The sequence below is a fragment of the Hyperoodon ampullatus genome, assembly GCF_949752795.1.
Source record: "Hyperoodon ampullatus genome assembly, chromosome: 2".
Taxonomy (NCBI): domain Eukaryota; kingdom Metazoa; phylum Chordata; class Mammalia; order Artiodactyla; family Ziphiidae; genus Hyperoodon; species Hyperoodon ampullatus.
Window position 1 is genome coordinate 76785448 of NC_136915.1, and position 17046 is coordinate 76802493.

Genomic DNA, 17046 nt, shown 5'->3' on the forward strand with positions numbered 1-17046 from the left:
AAGAAAAAGTTCCTTTTTAAAAGAACCTTTTAGGATTTTAAGCAAACCTCAAAAACCTGAAATAAATTATAGTTATTTTACAAATATCAGAAACTTCAAATTAATGTACTGCAAACTGAAGATAAGTTTTTGGGGTTTTAAGATATAGAGTAACAGAGTGAAAAGAGTCATTCAGGATTAAACCCTATCATGGAGGGTTTATGAACTTGGATTAATGAATTAGAGTAGGAAATGATACTCTGGGACAATGGGGAAATTAGAAGAGGTACCTATTTGAAAAATAAGGAAATGATTTAAGCAGATTTTGAGGTGATAAACTTAAAACAAAAGTAAATGTTTAAGTAGAGAGGTCTCTTGGGAACCAGAGAAAGACCAGAAATGTAAGAAGGAAAGTTGGAGACAAAAATTTGTGTGTTATCTGTATATGTAAGCATATTTGTAACAAGGGAATAACAGAAGGAAAAAGCAAGAGGGCAGAGGAAATGCCCTGTCCTCTGGGAGCTCTGTTCTTTCATGATTAGGCTATTAGAGATCAGAAAAGTGGCCATGAGAAAGAAGAGGGGAAAAAGAGGGGGAAAAAGGAACGAAGGCACAAAGAAATTTCACTGAGCCACTATGTACCAGACATTGCACCAGCCACTTCCAAATACCTCACCTAATTCTATGGCAATCCTATGAAGTAGGTATCTTCCTCATTTTTACAGATGAGAAAACTGAGCTCTGAGAAATTAAATGATATGACCAAAGTCATGTAGGTAGTAAGGTGGAATCATGTCAGTTTGACAGTTAGATTTATCAAGAATTGAGTAACCTGCCCTTCTATTTACTTAATATGGCTATATTTGTCTCAGACTCAAATGCAGGCTGTCCTCATTCTCATCAAATGTTCAAACATTAATTTTAGACAACCAAGACAAATCAACAAAAGGAATTTTATATCATAAATCATGGTATTATTAAAGTTACACATTTACCACTAGCATCTTATATACCCACAATTTCACTGAGTTTATACATTTTTAAGATAGCTAAAGACCAGCCTAATTACAAAATAGAAGACGTACATTGTTCTCAGTTGTCCAAATGTTACACAAGATTCTCCAAATAAAATATCCACAAAGCTAAGTTTATTCACTTTTAATAACAGGAAATAGGAAATGTCCTCAGCACTAAGATAGTAGTGGTGGTTCCCTCAGATGAGGCAGCAGCTCTAGAAGGATGGAGTTCCTAAGGGAGTGTCAGGAAGATGAGAAATGAGGAACCAGGGCGAGAGGTACACAGGTAGAGAAACTCTCTGCCATGGGCCTAGTTCCTTTTCTTTTTTTATTAAAAACTGTGCTTATATATTTACTTACTTGTTTTTATTTCCGTGTAGTGTTGAGTCTAGCTAGCTACATGCTTCCCTTTCTTTGGCCACTATCTGTTTCTCTGACCAGAGTTTCTTCCCTCCCCAGCCCTGGTGAAACAGAATGCAGTGGTGCTACAACTTCTTTAGCTTACTTTCCCTGAAGCAGTTTATAACAGTGAACTAGACATGTTGATCATAATGTCCTCTGAATGTACAACTCCCTCTGAAGAGATTTTTCCACATCCACAGACTCTAATATAAAGGCAGCACAAAATAGGCATGAGCTCCCTCCTACTCCACCTCAGCCCCAGGAGATGGCATTCTATTTAAGGGAAGCCAATATGAAGTCTGGCCAGTAGCCTATGAGGCCACTTGGAATGGAGAGTTTTGCCTAACAGGGTGAAGCCAGGCCAATCAAATTCTTTTTTAAATTAAGTTCAACAGGAAGGAAGGAAGAAGGGAGGGAGGGAGGGAGGGAGGATTGATTCAGGTACTTAGTGGAAGCTAGAAAGACTGACAAAGAAAGGATAAGAGGAAGAGAAGAAAGCCAAAGTATGAGTAAAAAATTTAGAGTAAGCAGAAACTATGCTGAGAAAGAAAGTTTTTGTCAGAGGAAAAGCCAGATAACACAAAAGGGCAGAAGCAGAGAGAGGAGATGAGTAGCAGTGCTAATAGAAAAGTACAGTAAAAGATCCACAAACTAATGTTACTAGATACTCAGTGCTGCTTTGAATCAGTGCCTGTCCCCGCGAGGCTAAGTCATATTACAGTACCATTTTTAGATTCAATGGGTCCCTGATTTCCCTTAATGCTGTAGAGAGGATTGAAATAATTCTCTCTTCCTGGGGATAGCCTAAGTCTCCATTTTTTGCAATCAAAAGAGCTGAAGTGAAAGAAAATGGTTTTGGTTTGGTTTGGTTTACTACTAATAATAATGAAAAGACCAAGCACACTGAGCTCTAGATCCAGTTTTGCCACTAAATAGCTATATCATGAGTTTCAAAGTCTTCATCTGTAACACGACAGCAATGAATTAAACTACTGCTAATTCTCCTTTTAATTGCCAGCATTCTGCAATTAGTTGGATCTGTTAAAGTCACTACTTTTTTTTTCACCTTTCATTGAATGAAAAACAAAGGCATTTATAAGAGTCAATTCAGGCTTTGAGGCATTGGAAGAATTCAAGTAACACTGATGTACCTATCAGAGAAAAAACAGATTCAGGCTCCCATGCACATATGACCTGAAACAAAGATGGGGACTCTGGGATGAGCAGAATGGAAAGAGAATGGGTCAGGTAGGAGGCTATTATGAGAGTCTAGGAGAAAGATGATTATAAATTAGATTTGAGGGCAGAGTTAGAGATGATATATATGCCCCTTAAAGAGTTTAAACTTAAGCTCCTGAACTATTTTATTCAATGTGGTATCCCTAGTGTCTAGAACATAGTAAGGGCTTGTTAATTAATTGATGGAAAGATTTGGATGAATAAATGAATTGATGTAAAGACTTAGAGGAAGTTGAGGGTTACTTGGGGGAAAATAGATTCTAAGTATTCAATATGATATCTCAATTCTCTTAATATTCAAATGAAGGGTAATAAGTGGGAGAAAAAATATCTTCTGTTATTTTTTCAATGTAATAATATTTTACTGTAATATACTGGAGTTAGCACCACTATTGTATAAAAGCCTCCATTTATTCCCTAATTTGTGACTACAGGTCTCATTTATTTCCTACTTAAACACTCGTCTGTAATATTTTAAAAAACAAAGGGAATAAGTTCCTGGGAAGAATGCCTACATTCAAACTTTGGCATAGCTCCAATCTAAGGACCTGACACTTTATTTTTAAATTTTTTGGCCACGCCGCACAGCATGTGGAATCTTAGTTCCCCAACCAGGGATCAAACCCATGCCCCCTGAATTGGAAGCACGGAGTCTTAACCACTGGACCACCAGGGAAGTCTCCCTGACACTTTACTTTTAAAAATTTGTTTATATTGTAGTCTTTTGAAAATACTATTTCAGTCATTGTTCTTCCTATACTCACACAGGAAAAATAACAAAACAGGCCGAGTTACTAACAATGTATGATTTTTCTCTGATAAATATACTGAAACTGATGTAAACACATTTCTTAAGGAATGCCAATAGAAAAATGTACAAGTTCTGTTTTAGAACAGATTAAAAACTCATTATAATGAGTTACAGGGTTGTTTCAATTTTTGTTGTGATGTAAATTTGCCTTGCCAATAATTCCAGTAATAAAAGGGGTTTAGAATCTAATTTTAATATAGAGATTTTAATTTTAATACTTATTTTAACAACAATTTAAAGCCTAACAAATATGTTATCAACAGGTGACCACACAGGACCAAAAAAAAAAAAAAGATACAATTGAATCAAAATCAGAAATATTAAGGGATGGAAAAGAAACAAACTTCAAATATATACCTGAACTACCCCCAAGTAATTAAAATTTGGATACATAAGTAAAATGTTTATCCATAAGGAAAATAGTGGTACCATTTACACACAGGGCCATCCTTGCTTTGCAGGGTACTAGAGGACCATGAAACTGACCGTATAAGCTGAAACCATGCCAAGCAATCTTAATAATGGGAAAAATTGCAATTGTTCTGTGACCTTTACAAATTTTTGTCAAAATGTTTAGAAGTCTCACTGTCAGTTACCTTTGTATAGGGAAATGAAAAATACGTTAAATATTAATTTAGTACAGTGTAATTTAAAACATTAGAAACAGTGAGAAATTAAAGTTCCATCTCTTAGAAAAAATTTATGAAGAGTAGTTTCAACAGTGCTTTTCTTGTATAAATAACCATACAGAGCAAGCATATATTCTATGTTTTGTCAAACTGTCATACTCCTTTCTAAGTGTGGGTCAGCTCCCAACATTTCATCCTTTGCACTTTCAATGTTATGAAATAGCTCCAAGAGTTCTTCTAACATGAAGTTTTTTTTGCTGTTGTAACCTCCTCTGGGACATGTCTATCCTATTCATCACAACCCTTTCCTCTTATGTCAAAAAATTTGCCTTAAACAAAAATAATAAAAAGTTCGCCTTGGGCTTCCCTGGTGGCGCAGTGGTTGAGAGTCCGCCTGCCGGTGCAGGGGACGCGGGTTTGTGCCCCGGTCCAGGAAGATCCCACATGCCGCAGAGCAGCTGGGCCTGTGAGCCGTGGCCGCTGGGCCTGCGCGTCTGGAGCCTGTGCTCCATGACGGGAGAGGCCCGCGTACCGGGAAAAAAAAAAAAAAAAAAGTTTGCCTTTACCAAGTTCCTCTGTCTGCATGTGTAGAGTCTCTCAAATGGCAGCAGTGCCCCAGGATCAGCTCTTTCTTCTATAACTCCATTTATATTTGATTCTAATTTCAATTTCTGTGTTATCACTATTTATTTCATCGTACTTTTCATCTTTGTTGACCAGTTACTTTTTTTGATTATCCATTTGTGTAAAATGCCACATGAGTTTATCAGAGAGAAGGAAGCAAGACAGCTACACACTCTGCTGTCTGTGCATGAACTAACAGATGTTTCGTGTACAATCACCAACAGATTCTGAATGAAATGATGTGACCGATCACTGATCTTGATGCACATTTACTATTTATCTAGTGACTTGTAAGCTGAAGAGCCAGTAGCAAAGTTTATACTTTACACAGCTAATCACAGCATGATTAATCTGAACCACGTTGTTGGGAGACTGGTGTTATTAAACCGTGTTAAGTGAAATTTGTGTATATTGGAACCATGCAAAGTGAGGAATGCTTGTATATATGTATTGAAAAGATTCTCGATGATATAATCTCTATGTTGTCAACTTCATATATAAATGATTTTCTTCTTTTAACAGTTCTTTCCCCCACTAAATGCGAAGGACTTATATTCACTGAGATAAAGATTTTTCCTACAGGGCTTACCTGGTGGCTCAGTGGTTGAGAATCTGCCTGCCAATGCAGGGGACACGGGCTCGAGCCCTGGTCTGGGAAGATTCCACATGCCACGGAGCAACTAGGCCTGTGAACCACAACTACTGAGCCTGCGCCTCTGGAGCCTGTGCTCCGCAACAAGAGAGGCCGTGATAGTGAGAGGCCCGTGCACCGCGATGAAGAGTGGCCCCCGCTTGCCACAACTAGAAGAAAGCCCACGCACAGAAACGAAGACCCAACACAGCCAAAAATAAATTTAAAAAATTAAAAAAAAAAAGAATTCTGAGATTTAAAAAATATATATATTTTTTCTACATATGAGTAAGTATCCCCTATGGCATAAGACAACTTCTCTATTATCACTCTGCTTTTCTATCTTGGGCCTCCTTACATAAACTTTAGGTTTCAGAAAGGTAGGAGCATTTGCCTCTAGAATCCACAAAAATGTCAAAGAAATTCTGGAGACTAAATGATTTGCCTCTGGAATTCTCCTTCTTAAAATCCTTCAGTAGCTCTCTACCATATGATAAATGCTTTACCATGGCATACAAGTTCCTTTATAATTTGACCCCTGAATGTCCCTCAAACTTTATCTCCTGACACCTCCTGCCTAACACTCCATAACCCCAAAACAAGGAACTGCTCTTGCCTCCAAGCCTTGGTTTATGTCATCACCTGTGTGTAAACAGCATACATGTCTACTAACTATAGTATCATTAGGATAACTTGCATCCTCAAGATGCAGCTCAGATGTTGCCTCTTTCCCTGTTCTCTAAAAACTCCCCCACCTCCAGTGCCAAGAAGTTTAGGGATCCCTCAGCCATTGCTATAAAAATTTTCACATCTTAATCATTGTACTTGTTATAGCATAATATAATTTTGTGATTTACTTTAGTATCTATTTCTTTTTTTAGACAGTAGGCTACTTGAAGGCAGGAACTATAGAACTTGTTTACCAATACTGGTTTCCTGAATGAACTGTAGGACAAAAGGATGTGATTAAAACAACTGCAGCATTCCAGAGTTAGTGACAAATTTTATCTCAAAACTGCTCTTTTGTTTGAAGCAACTTCCTTGTATCTTTTGCTTCTCTCTAGTCTCAGGAAGCTGAGGCAAAGGTGGGCTAACCTTATACATGATCATGTGAAAGGCAACATCACTGAGACATTAGTAGCAGATTAACTAGTTCTACTCCCCTACCTAAATGGGATGAAGGGTGTTTGGAGCCAGAGGACTGAGGCAAAATAAGACAGGTGAGAAGGGTCACTGACTTGAGAAGCAGCCCTTGAGGAGGAGGATACCCACTAGCACCAGGTGAAAGGGCACAGTCAATTAAACTTACGAGCATCAATGTTCATTCACTGACTAATAATATGTGCTTGCTATGGGCTGAAATACCACAGTGAAAAAATATAGACCTTGCACTTAAGGACTCCTAAATCACTCATATATTTCCCTTTAGCCCACTGCTACTGCACTGTTATCTGAAAGCCAGTATTAAATTGTCCTTTTCTGTAGTATAATAATAGCATTCCTTTACAGATCAGGTGATTCCAAGTATCTAATAAAGTCTGTCAAACACTACAGGACTCATATGTCAGCAATGCCTTGAGGAAAACAAACAAAGGTTTGTAGCCATGTTTTGGTCAAAATAACCAGGGAAACCTATGGCAAACTAGAGAAATAGTGGTAAGACACCCATAGCTGATTGAAAAAGAAGCCTTAAGCAAGAATTCAGAATGAGATTAAAAAAATCAACAACCATGACCATGTAAGTACTACTTGAGGTAAGGCAATAAAGGCAATAAAGTTCCTGAAGTTTTAAGAAGAGGGAGTTTAACTGTTTTCAAAAAATTAAATAGAAGAATGATCCCAGGTAACTGGAGAGATTGAAGAGAATTAGAGAATGAATACCACACAGACCTCTCTATTCTACCTACCTCCCCCTTCCTCTTGGAACATACTTCCCTCATCACACAACAGACTCCTACCCACCTCTGTCCCAAACTCCTCACAATATTGACCCATTAACCTACATTAATTAGTACTCAGTTTTTACCTTGGCCCCATCAACTCTAGTTGTAGTCCTTCTCAACTAGTTCTTGTGGAGAAAAACAGTATGACAAACTATTCTCAAAATGGTGCTAAATGACCGATAACAGCTTTTTCTGAGAACACAGACATTTTTTTTTAAAACCTTCTGGGAGCTGAAATACTTTCAGCCAAATGAATTTATCGTTAATGTTAGGATGTCAATCACAAGAGGAAAATATCTTTGGATGAAGGAACGTTTTCCAAGTCCCACAGAGTACACCACTTTGGTAGCCACGGGCTTGCCTATGAGGGAGTTCAGTATGTGTTGCCTTGTTCTTAGCTTCCCCCTCCATTAGTGGAAATGGCAGAGTGCAGAGTAGATGGTCACAGTGGTGACAGCACAGCCCCTAAGCAGCAGCTTTTATGTTAGACTTCCAGTACTAAGCCTGAACTGTGAACCAAGCAAAGTAAAACAGATTTTTACATGAATATTGGGCAGGTGAGAAGATGATCTATAGTGTTAACTATGGAACATAAGAATTCCCCTTATTTCTTTCTTCAGGCACGGATTTTATTTATATTGTTGTTCTCATCAACATTCAGTATTGCTGTACTTCTTTAGTACTGTCCTTGCTTTAAATAGATTATGAAAAGCTGTATAGGTTTTGAGTGACTGATAAATCATAATGCATTCCACTTGATTTTTTCAGCTCTTCTTTCCCTTCCAACTTTATAAAGATGTTAACTGTGTACCTCCTATGTAATGGAAAGATTTTTTTAACTGAAATAATTCCATCAAACTAGAATAAGAATTCACACTGATTTATAATTATTACTAAAAGTATAGTAGCTGAATTTTTTGACATTCAGAAAAATATTGGCGTACATTATTCATAACAATCTATTTTAAAATGTGCGCCTCATATTTCACAATTGTTCTGAGTTATGCCTTCATGCTAAGATGTGCTTAATTGCTCTCATCTGTCTTATCCTCTCGATCCCAGAAAAATTTCTTCAATTGAAATCGCTGTTAATGTTCTTACAATTTTAAAAAGCAGACTTCCAATAGTAACGTAGCAACTGATCAGCTATATTTAAAAACCAATTATAAATTCATCTGGAGTCCAAGCTCAGAATTATGACTCCTGTGTTCCAACCAACCCAGCATGCACTCTGGATCTAACTTATCTGATTTTTGGCACAAATTTAAACATTTAGTGGGAAGTGAAAACATACTTCAGTTCCTGGTAAATAAGAGTTATATTAAGGTGGCTAAGTTGAGGCAATGTAACCAATGAATCTGGGGAAATTCACAGCTTGTTAAAGTGGTAATACTGGTTTTTTTAAAAAAAAAGTCAAGGTGTGAATATTGATTTCAGATTTTTTTAAAAGAAAAAATTCAAGGGCCTTTCCTTATGAAACCCCCTGATTTCATTCTTATCTGTCCCTCTTCAGAGAGAAGCACTATTTTTTTTAATATGCATGATTTTATACTTTTATATAAATACAATGTTTCACTGTTCAGTAAAGCATAAATTTCTGTAAGTTGTTTTGTTAATGTTGTATTTTTGCATGTTTTTGAACTTTATATGTATTATACTATACAAATGCTTTGAGGCTATTTCTTTTGTCAATGTTATATTTTTGAGATTTATACATGTTGCCATAAATAGGTAGATTTAGTTTGTTCATTTTAGCTGCTGCATAGCGTTACATTTTATGAATCTATCAAAATATATCCTTTAAAATTTAAATATATTGGGGTTTCTACTGTTTTGTTTTCATAAACAATGCTGCAAGTAACATTTTAAAATTTCTTCTTGTGTATGTGTGTTAGAGAGTTTCTCTAAGATATATACATATGAGCAGAATTACTAAGTGTTAGGTAGTGTGCATCTTTACCTTTCCTAGACATGCCAAATCGTGCTCCAAATTGGTTGTTCCAGTTCCATCAGCAGTAAATGAGAATTCCTGTTGTACCTCATCTGGCCAAAAGTAGGTATTTTCAGACTTTAAATATTTGACAATTGTGAAATGATACCTCATTGTTTTAATTTCATTTCCCTTATTCCTAGTAAGGTTAAATATCTTTTCACATATTAAGTGACCAATGGATTTGCTGTTTTGTGAACTACCCATTTTTCTATTGGGTTATTGATTTGTGTGCATTCTTTACATGTTCTGGATGCTAGTTCTTTGTTAGCTACATGTGTTACAAATATTTTTTCCCAGTCTGTGGCTTGTATTTTCACTATTTGTGTTGTACCTTGTTGTGACAAAAAAGCGCCTTATTTATATAGTAAATTTATTCATCTTAAAAAAAAAAGTCAAGGGGTGAGAGATAAAAGGGAAAAAGGCAGAAGCAGACCAAAAAATCTACTGAAGAGTGAATAAAAATATTGCTGCTGATTTACTTGCTTTGTTATTTCTATCTCAATATTACTTCTAGTTTTCAGAACATTTTATATTAATCTTCTGTTTATTTATCTCAACAGTTTCCATGAGTTGTCTATATTTCTACACACAACTTTCTTGCAGCCACTTCAAAGATTGCTTAAAGAATTGTAATATTTCCAGATACTTCCAGAGAAAAGGAATAATGATGTCATTATTACCTGTCATCCAAAACTACATTTGTTCCCTTGGCTTTCAGGAAAGAACAAAATTTTACTTCCCCTTGCATTCATGTTTGAGGTAGTCAGAAGTAATCAAACTCACGTATAACAAATATTGGCATAATAAACTAATATATGGGGAAACAGTATTTGAAGTTATTAAGAGCACAGTCATGTCAAAGATGCCTGGATTTGAGTCCTAACTTTGTCAATTAATAGTCATGTGGCCTTGGGTAAATGACTTAACCATTTTATACCTCAATTAACTTATTTATGACACAATGAACATACTATCTGTCTCAATGGGTTGTTTTTAAGATAGAAAGATACAGGGTTCAGCAGATAGACTATAATATTACACATAAGAAAGGAGCTGTTAATATTTACCATAATAGTTATAATAATTCAAAAATAGTTTGATAGATAAAATATGTAATAAAGTTCATATTAATCAAATCCCAAGTACCTTATTCATCTTTTATAATAAGCCCAGACTGTTAAAAGCACAGTGGATTCAGTATCAGCAAGTATTATCTCTTGATCCTGCTGTAACTCTGAGTGACCCTGAGCAATTCTCTTAACCTCTCTGGGCTTATCTTAGAGTTATCACTTACAGAACGAACACCTTAAGTTCTTGTCTTGACTTTAAGAATTCATGTAGCATTTTAGGGGTAGAACTGAAAGGATGAAGGAATAGGAGTCCCTAGGTTATAACTAATATGAACTTTTATTCTAGGTACTCCTAGAATGGATCCTGTTTGCAGGAAGTAACTCTGAGAATGACCTAGGTGGTTCAAAAAATGAATCAAAATTAGTAAATTCCATAAATAATCAGTCTGGTCCTTCTGCCTTTCATACAAACCACAGGAACAGAAAGAGTCTACCAAGCTCATTGTGAGAGTACTTCTACTGCACATTCATATTAAAGTAAGACATGCACGTAGATAGTGTGATGGAAACTTGTTCCAAGCCTGCTATGTGGAGAATTAGTTTAGGTTTAGATTGAGCCCCTATGTCTGTTTCCTGCAATACTTGTTTTTAAAAAATCTATATACAGTTTCCATTATTAGACACACTCTGAAAAGAGGGAAAGCATTCTCAGAAAAACTACAAAATCATCTCAAATATTTCAACACTGTTTTGAACTACTATCAAAGCATAGTGAACCATGGATGCTTCATTTATCAGAAAGTAATTTGGTTTCTAAATACTTTCAACTAAACCTTCTCTAGAGAAAATTCAGCTATAGTTGCTAATTGATAACATAGCAAGATCCCTGACTTCTACAGTGTCTGTTTCTATTCGTTAACAACACAAGCCAGATTTTAAAAGTTTAAAAAACTGTGTAAGAGAAAAGAAGTCTGTGAAAGATATGCATCCATGACCCAGTTTGTTTAACTTAATGCTATTTCACTTTACTAGACTTATACAGACCAAAAATAATATATTCTCAATATTTTAAAATACCAATGGGCCAAGGCTCATAAAATATGTGCTTAAGTCCTTGGAAGATAATATCTTCCGCTTTAAGTAAGTAAAACTTCAAAGTTAAAAATGATAATCTGCTCTAATAGTTAAAATCAGTCTTTTAAAGTTTTCTCTATAGTATTTCTTTATATATTCCTCTATATAATCACAACTCAAGCTTTATTTATCAATAATTTTTCCCTTTCTGGAATGCTAATTTCATGAACCATGGGCATTATTAACCTTGGAAAGTAATGATTAGTTTGCTTTTCTCTTATACACACTGGCATTCTTCAGGATGCAATAGCTGTATATTTAATATCAAATACAATTTATTAAGGTAATTTTCATATGAGATTTTCTTTGTTCGATGCTATTCATCAATACAGTTTCCTCAGAGGTACACTTAGCAGTCAGAGGTATACTAAGTAGCATTAATGAGACAGATTCATGACTGTATGTCAAGACCAATTCTGGCAGAAACAATCACTCTGCAGTTTCATGGAAGCAACCAACAACCTCAAAGGAGTTGTCAGATTCTAAGTACTATCTAGGATGAAGACTAGTCTAAATGTCATAAGAATAATGGTGTGGTATGGTCATGGGAGGAAAAATACTCCATGAGATAAAAACCTTTTTAATCAATTTATAATTGTGCCCTGTAGAAGGGATTATGAAGGGAAGCAAACAAGGTCAGGATTCTTTCCAAAACCAGATAAATAGCTGATGGTTAACAGTTATTAACGGCTTGCTATTTTTCTGACACTCTATTGCATGGATTATCCCATTCCATGTTCCCAACAGCTCCTTGTGAAGTGGGTAGTATTATCTTCATATTTTACACATGAGGGAACTAAAGCTTAGGTTAAGCAACCTGCCCAAGGTCGACAGGACCTAGAAAATGGCAGATGGAATTTGAACAAATTAACCAGAGCCAGAAAACCATCTCCAATCTAAATCTCCCAAGAGGAAAAGAATATGACACATTAAGACATCAACATAGCTCATTATTAAGTGTATTTAGGCACCCATATCAAGTCAAATACTGCCCTCCAATATTTTGGGGCCTTTAATACCTTAGACAGAAATTTTGTATCTTTTTCATCCCTTGTAGAAAATCAACAACTCAGCGTTTGAGAAAAAGACAAGCTGAATATATTGAGAAGAATTTACACTTGTGTTAATTCAGGAAACTGCACAGCATATTTTATGAAATAATTATAGCAGCTGGGTTACTATTCCTTTTTACCTGAGAAAAAGCCGACTCATATGCATATGACTACTATTTTTTTACTACCTATCCCCAACCCTTACTTCTACTCTATTTATGCTTCAGGCCTCACCTTCATGTATATATCATGGCAGAGCTTATTATTTCCTAATAAAATTAGAAACTCTTTAAAAAAAAGCCAAGTATTTTACTTACATCCAAGTGTACCTCACTTTAGATATATAAAAGTTACAATGTGACTTCAAAGTTTTAGAAGTTAGTGCCCTAATAAAAAAAGAGAACTCCAAAATTCTATCAGTGACTTTCTCCTACATGTGAATTTTGTCCCCATCATTATCTGAAGGGTTTTCTTTTATTTTTCTTAAGACCCTGTCTTTGGTGGGCACCACTTTCCTGGCTTAGGACAGCACCCTAATTCCTATCGCTGAGGAAAGGAATTTAAAACATTGACTTTGGGCTCAACTTCAGAATGAGATCTTAGGAGCTGAAGAGCACCCAGATCCACATGGCACCCAAATACATCAAAGTAAAACTACATCTTACCTTAACACCTTGCATACCAGGGGGCCCCATTAATCCAGAAAGACCTTGATCACCCTAAGAACAAAACACAAACAGAGGTTTAATATTATGAAAGAGAATTGAAAATTATGATACCCTTGCTTCAGGATTTCATCTTGGACGTCCAGATCTTACTGCATTCATTTCTGATCTCCTCTATCTGGCTCAAGGTCCACCTCGTTTCTGGGACTGTTTGAGACCTTTTCTGAGGCCCCCAGCCCTTATCTCTTCTAGTGCTGATTACCTGGACGGTACTTCCCCACCTCTAAGGCCCTGCTTCTTTTTCTCTGATGTCCTTTTCTCTAGGAATGTTCTTACTTCCCAAATTCTCATCTTTCCCAAAGTTTACCGTGCTTTAAAAATGTAAAGGAGTCTACTTAAAAATTCTACCAGTGCTTTGTGAGGCAGCTGTGGACAGCTCAGGCCTGCCCTTCTAGGTGAGGCCCTGCAGCCCAATGGGACTCCCACGTGGAACCTCAAGGCACGGCTAGGGGGTGGGAGGCAGGACTGGGCTCTCGTCATGCACCAGGGAAAGGGGTACTTCCGTTTCTGGGGCTGCAGTGAAAATTTATTGGGAGGACCATGTGTTTGACTTCACAGACCCAACTTCGCAAATTAGGGCCTTCTGTCCCCACACCCCAACCCCTTCCCCCAAATGTGATGAAGGCCTGTGAACAGGGTAGGAAGGAGAAATTATACCAGTGAGGGGGAAGGAGTGTCTGTGGCGGGTAGAATGGACAACGACATAGAGGAGGCTGTGTGAATTGACAAGGATGAAACATGTCAAAGTGGAATGAGGGTATAATCTTAAACCAGTTTACTCGTGGTACACTTCTTCTTCGCCTCTGTTCCTTTCCCTCTTCCTGCTGTGACAAAGTTACTGTGCATGAAAAAAAGTATGTTCTTTGAAAGAAAAAAAGAGTACTTAGTTAATAACCCTAAATAAACTTGTTAATGACTGTTTAGGCACTATTTAATTTTCAGTGTATTATCTACTTTAATATGTCATCAAATTAAACAATCAGAAGGGAAAAGGATGTTTCTGATTAACTATAAAGTGCTTTTCCATATGTTTAGTATTTTAATGTTTTTTTGCTCAGTGTTTTATTAGGATGGCTTCCATTTGTTATGGGATGATGGGTTTATACATATATATATATTTTTTACACTTATTTCTCTGATAGAAGGAAAAGAAAACTGCACTAGGAAACAGGAGACTGGAGGCTCATCTCCTACTAGCTCTAATCAAGGGTAGATCACTTGATTTCCTTTCAAAGTTTCTCCATCTGAAAAGTGAGAATAATAATATCACACTTGTCTTGTGGGAAAGGAAAAATTACCACTATTTAAAAGTTATCTTCGTTTGCCATTGAGGTCCCACAAGAAATTAAACACTTAGGTGTGCTCTCTGAGAGATGTTACTGGATATTACATGCAGGACTAGAATATGCATTGCTTTTATTGTTTCATCACTGACTATATATTTATTGTAAAAATCGCTAAATGTTTAAAAATAAAATTCAATTGTTTCCCAATCCCCCAATACTCACACCAATTTAATGTTTGTATTTTATTTATTTGTATTTATATTGTATATGTATAAATATCCTGCCTCCTCAGTAAAACTGAACCTAATTGTATGTAAATATAATTTCTGAGAAATTGATTTTAAATGTTACCATTTTAAAAATATCTCATTTTGAAAGTTGGATTTCACTTAAAGCTCAATGAAAACATTCTATTAAATCCTATATCTTACCATTTCTCCTATATAGTATTGACCACAGTTAGTATATGAGTAACTCAAAAAGTTAAAAAAAAAAAAAAAACCCACTGACATACTTCCAAGTCACAACTCGCAGGCTGAATCACCCTGTATTTTATACAGATACTGTACACATACTGAACCACCCTATATTTTGTACAGAGAAGCCACAAGGGAAGATAAAAATAAGCATCTGATAAAATCTGAATGCATAATTTGGGGAATTTATTTAAAGCAGTCACCAAAAGAGAGTGGATGTCTAATTTCTCAATTTTAAGAAATCAAATGTTTTATATTTAGAGATTTTTAAAGATGGCATTTATGTTTCTCAGATTGCAGAATTTTTTCCTTGTTAATAATTAAGGGACCAATGAAAATACTGTTTCTAATAATAAACTTCCATTCCTTTTCTAAATTATTTAGATTCAGTGAACTCAGTTCCAACACAGCAATGAAATTCTTACAGTACTAGATTAAATTTGAGGATTTAATTGCTAGTATAAAATCCATTAATGTGATGTAATTTTTCTTATGTTTACAAGAGTTTCTGTAAACCAATTAAAGGATAATATTTCAACCCAGTAACCACAAAAATTATTCAGGGATTTTAAAAGTTTGTGAATGTATACTACATAAACAAAAACATCCTATAATTGTATCACATTCATCAAGCGCATGTCTAAATAAAGCTTCCCAGATATATACCTAAATACTTGACTTGTATTCAAGCTCACTGGAAAACAATACCTTCCTCTTAGTAAAGATTTTCGCTGCTATCTTTACTTTGAAACATTAGTTTCTTTTTATCTAAATGCGTATGTGCATTTGAGCGCATTATGATAAAATAAAAAGCATACTGTACTGAAAGTCAGAAAACTTAGATACATCATTAATTCATCTACTTGCTATCCACTTAAATTCTATGAATCTTGTTTTCTCAATTGGAAAAAAGATAATGATGACCGCCTCCCTCACTATTACTGTGGGACTTAAACAAGATAAGTATGTAGAACTATTATAGAAATAAAGGTGTAAAATGGCATTAGAATTTACAATGGCATCCATACTAACAGCAACATTTTTGAGGTTAGGACCAAAAGTATCTTGTTCTAATTTTTTGTCCCATCTGTTCCTAGTTCACAGGTAGCACAAGGGCATGACAAAGTAGACACTCAAAAAAATTAATGGTATGATTTAAAGTGAAAAGTTGAGCTGATAATACTGTTTACTTGATTCTTCAAATATTTCTTCCTTCATTAAAATCCAATAGTTATCTATATATTCTGTCTGAAATCAAGTAAAATCTACATTTAAAAAAGATAAAAATGATTTTTAAAAGCTTGAAATATATCACCATGATTGTATTTCATGGACGAATAATTACCTTTTCTCCAGAAACAGCATGACCTGGGGAAAAACCTGGATCTCCTTTGGGGCCCTAAATAAAACAGTTATAAAACACTTGATGAAACATAAACTACATATATCATACTTCTTTGGTTGTATGCATTGTCAGATGCTACATACATTATATGGTATTGAATAAAATTATGTATTTGAAATTGAGATGTACAAGGATTATTTAACTTTTTAGTGTATATTTCACTTATTCTTAATTTTAAATGTTGAGAAGATTCCTAGAAATTCCCCAGACATACCTGATTTTTCTAATCAATAAAGTTATACTATGATTGAAACATCTTTTTTAATAGGTAACTCTTGTCACTTTTACTTTTTTAATTAATTTTTATTGGAGTATAGTTGCTTTACAATGTTGTGTTAGCTTCTACTGAACAGCAAAATGAATCAGCCATATATATACACATATCCCCTTCCCTTTTGGATTTCTCTCCCATTTAGGACACCACAGTGCATTAAGTAGAGTTCCCTGTGCTATACAGTATGTTCCCCTCAGTTGTCTATTTTATACATAGTATCAAGAGTGTATATGTGTCAATCCCAATCTCCCAATTCCTCCTACCCCACCCCTTTTCCCCTTCATATCCATACATATCCATACATTTGTAGAGACGTGGATGGACCTAGAGAGTGTCATACAGAGTGAAGTAAGTCAG

General features: G+C 35.5%; 1 protein-coding gene across 1 annotated transcript in view; it reads right to left on the reverse strand.

Moving 5' to 3' along the window:
* COL24A1 (collagen type XXIV alpha 1 chain) overlaps window positions 1-17046 on the reverse strand; it is a gene marked incomplete at both ends in the record, with an annotated part of 398140 nt that overhangs the window by 326034 nt on the left and 55060 nt on the right. Inside the window, 2 exons of the mRNA XM_079698762.1 lie at window positions 13189-13242; window positions 16356-16409. Of these exons, the coding sequence (XP_079554888.1) occupies window positions 13189-13242; window positions 16356-16409 (108 nt within the window). The remainder of the gene's footprint in view (window positions 1-13188; window positions 13243-16355; window positions 16410-17046) is intronic.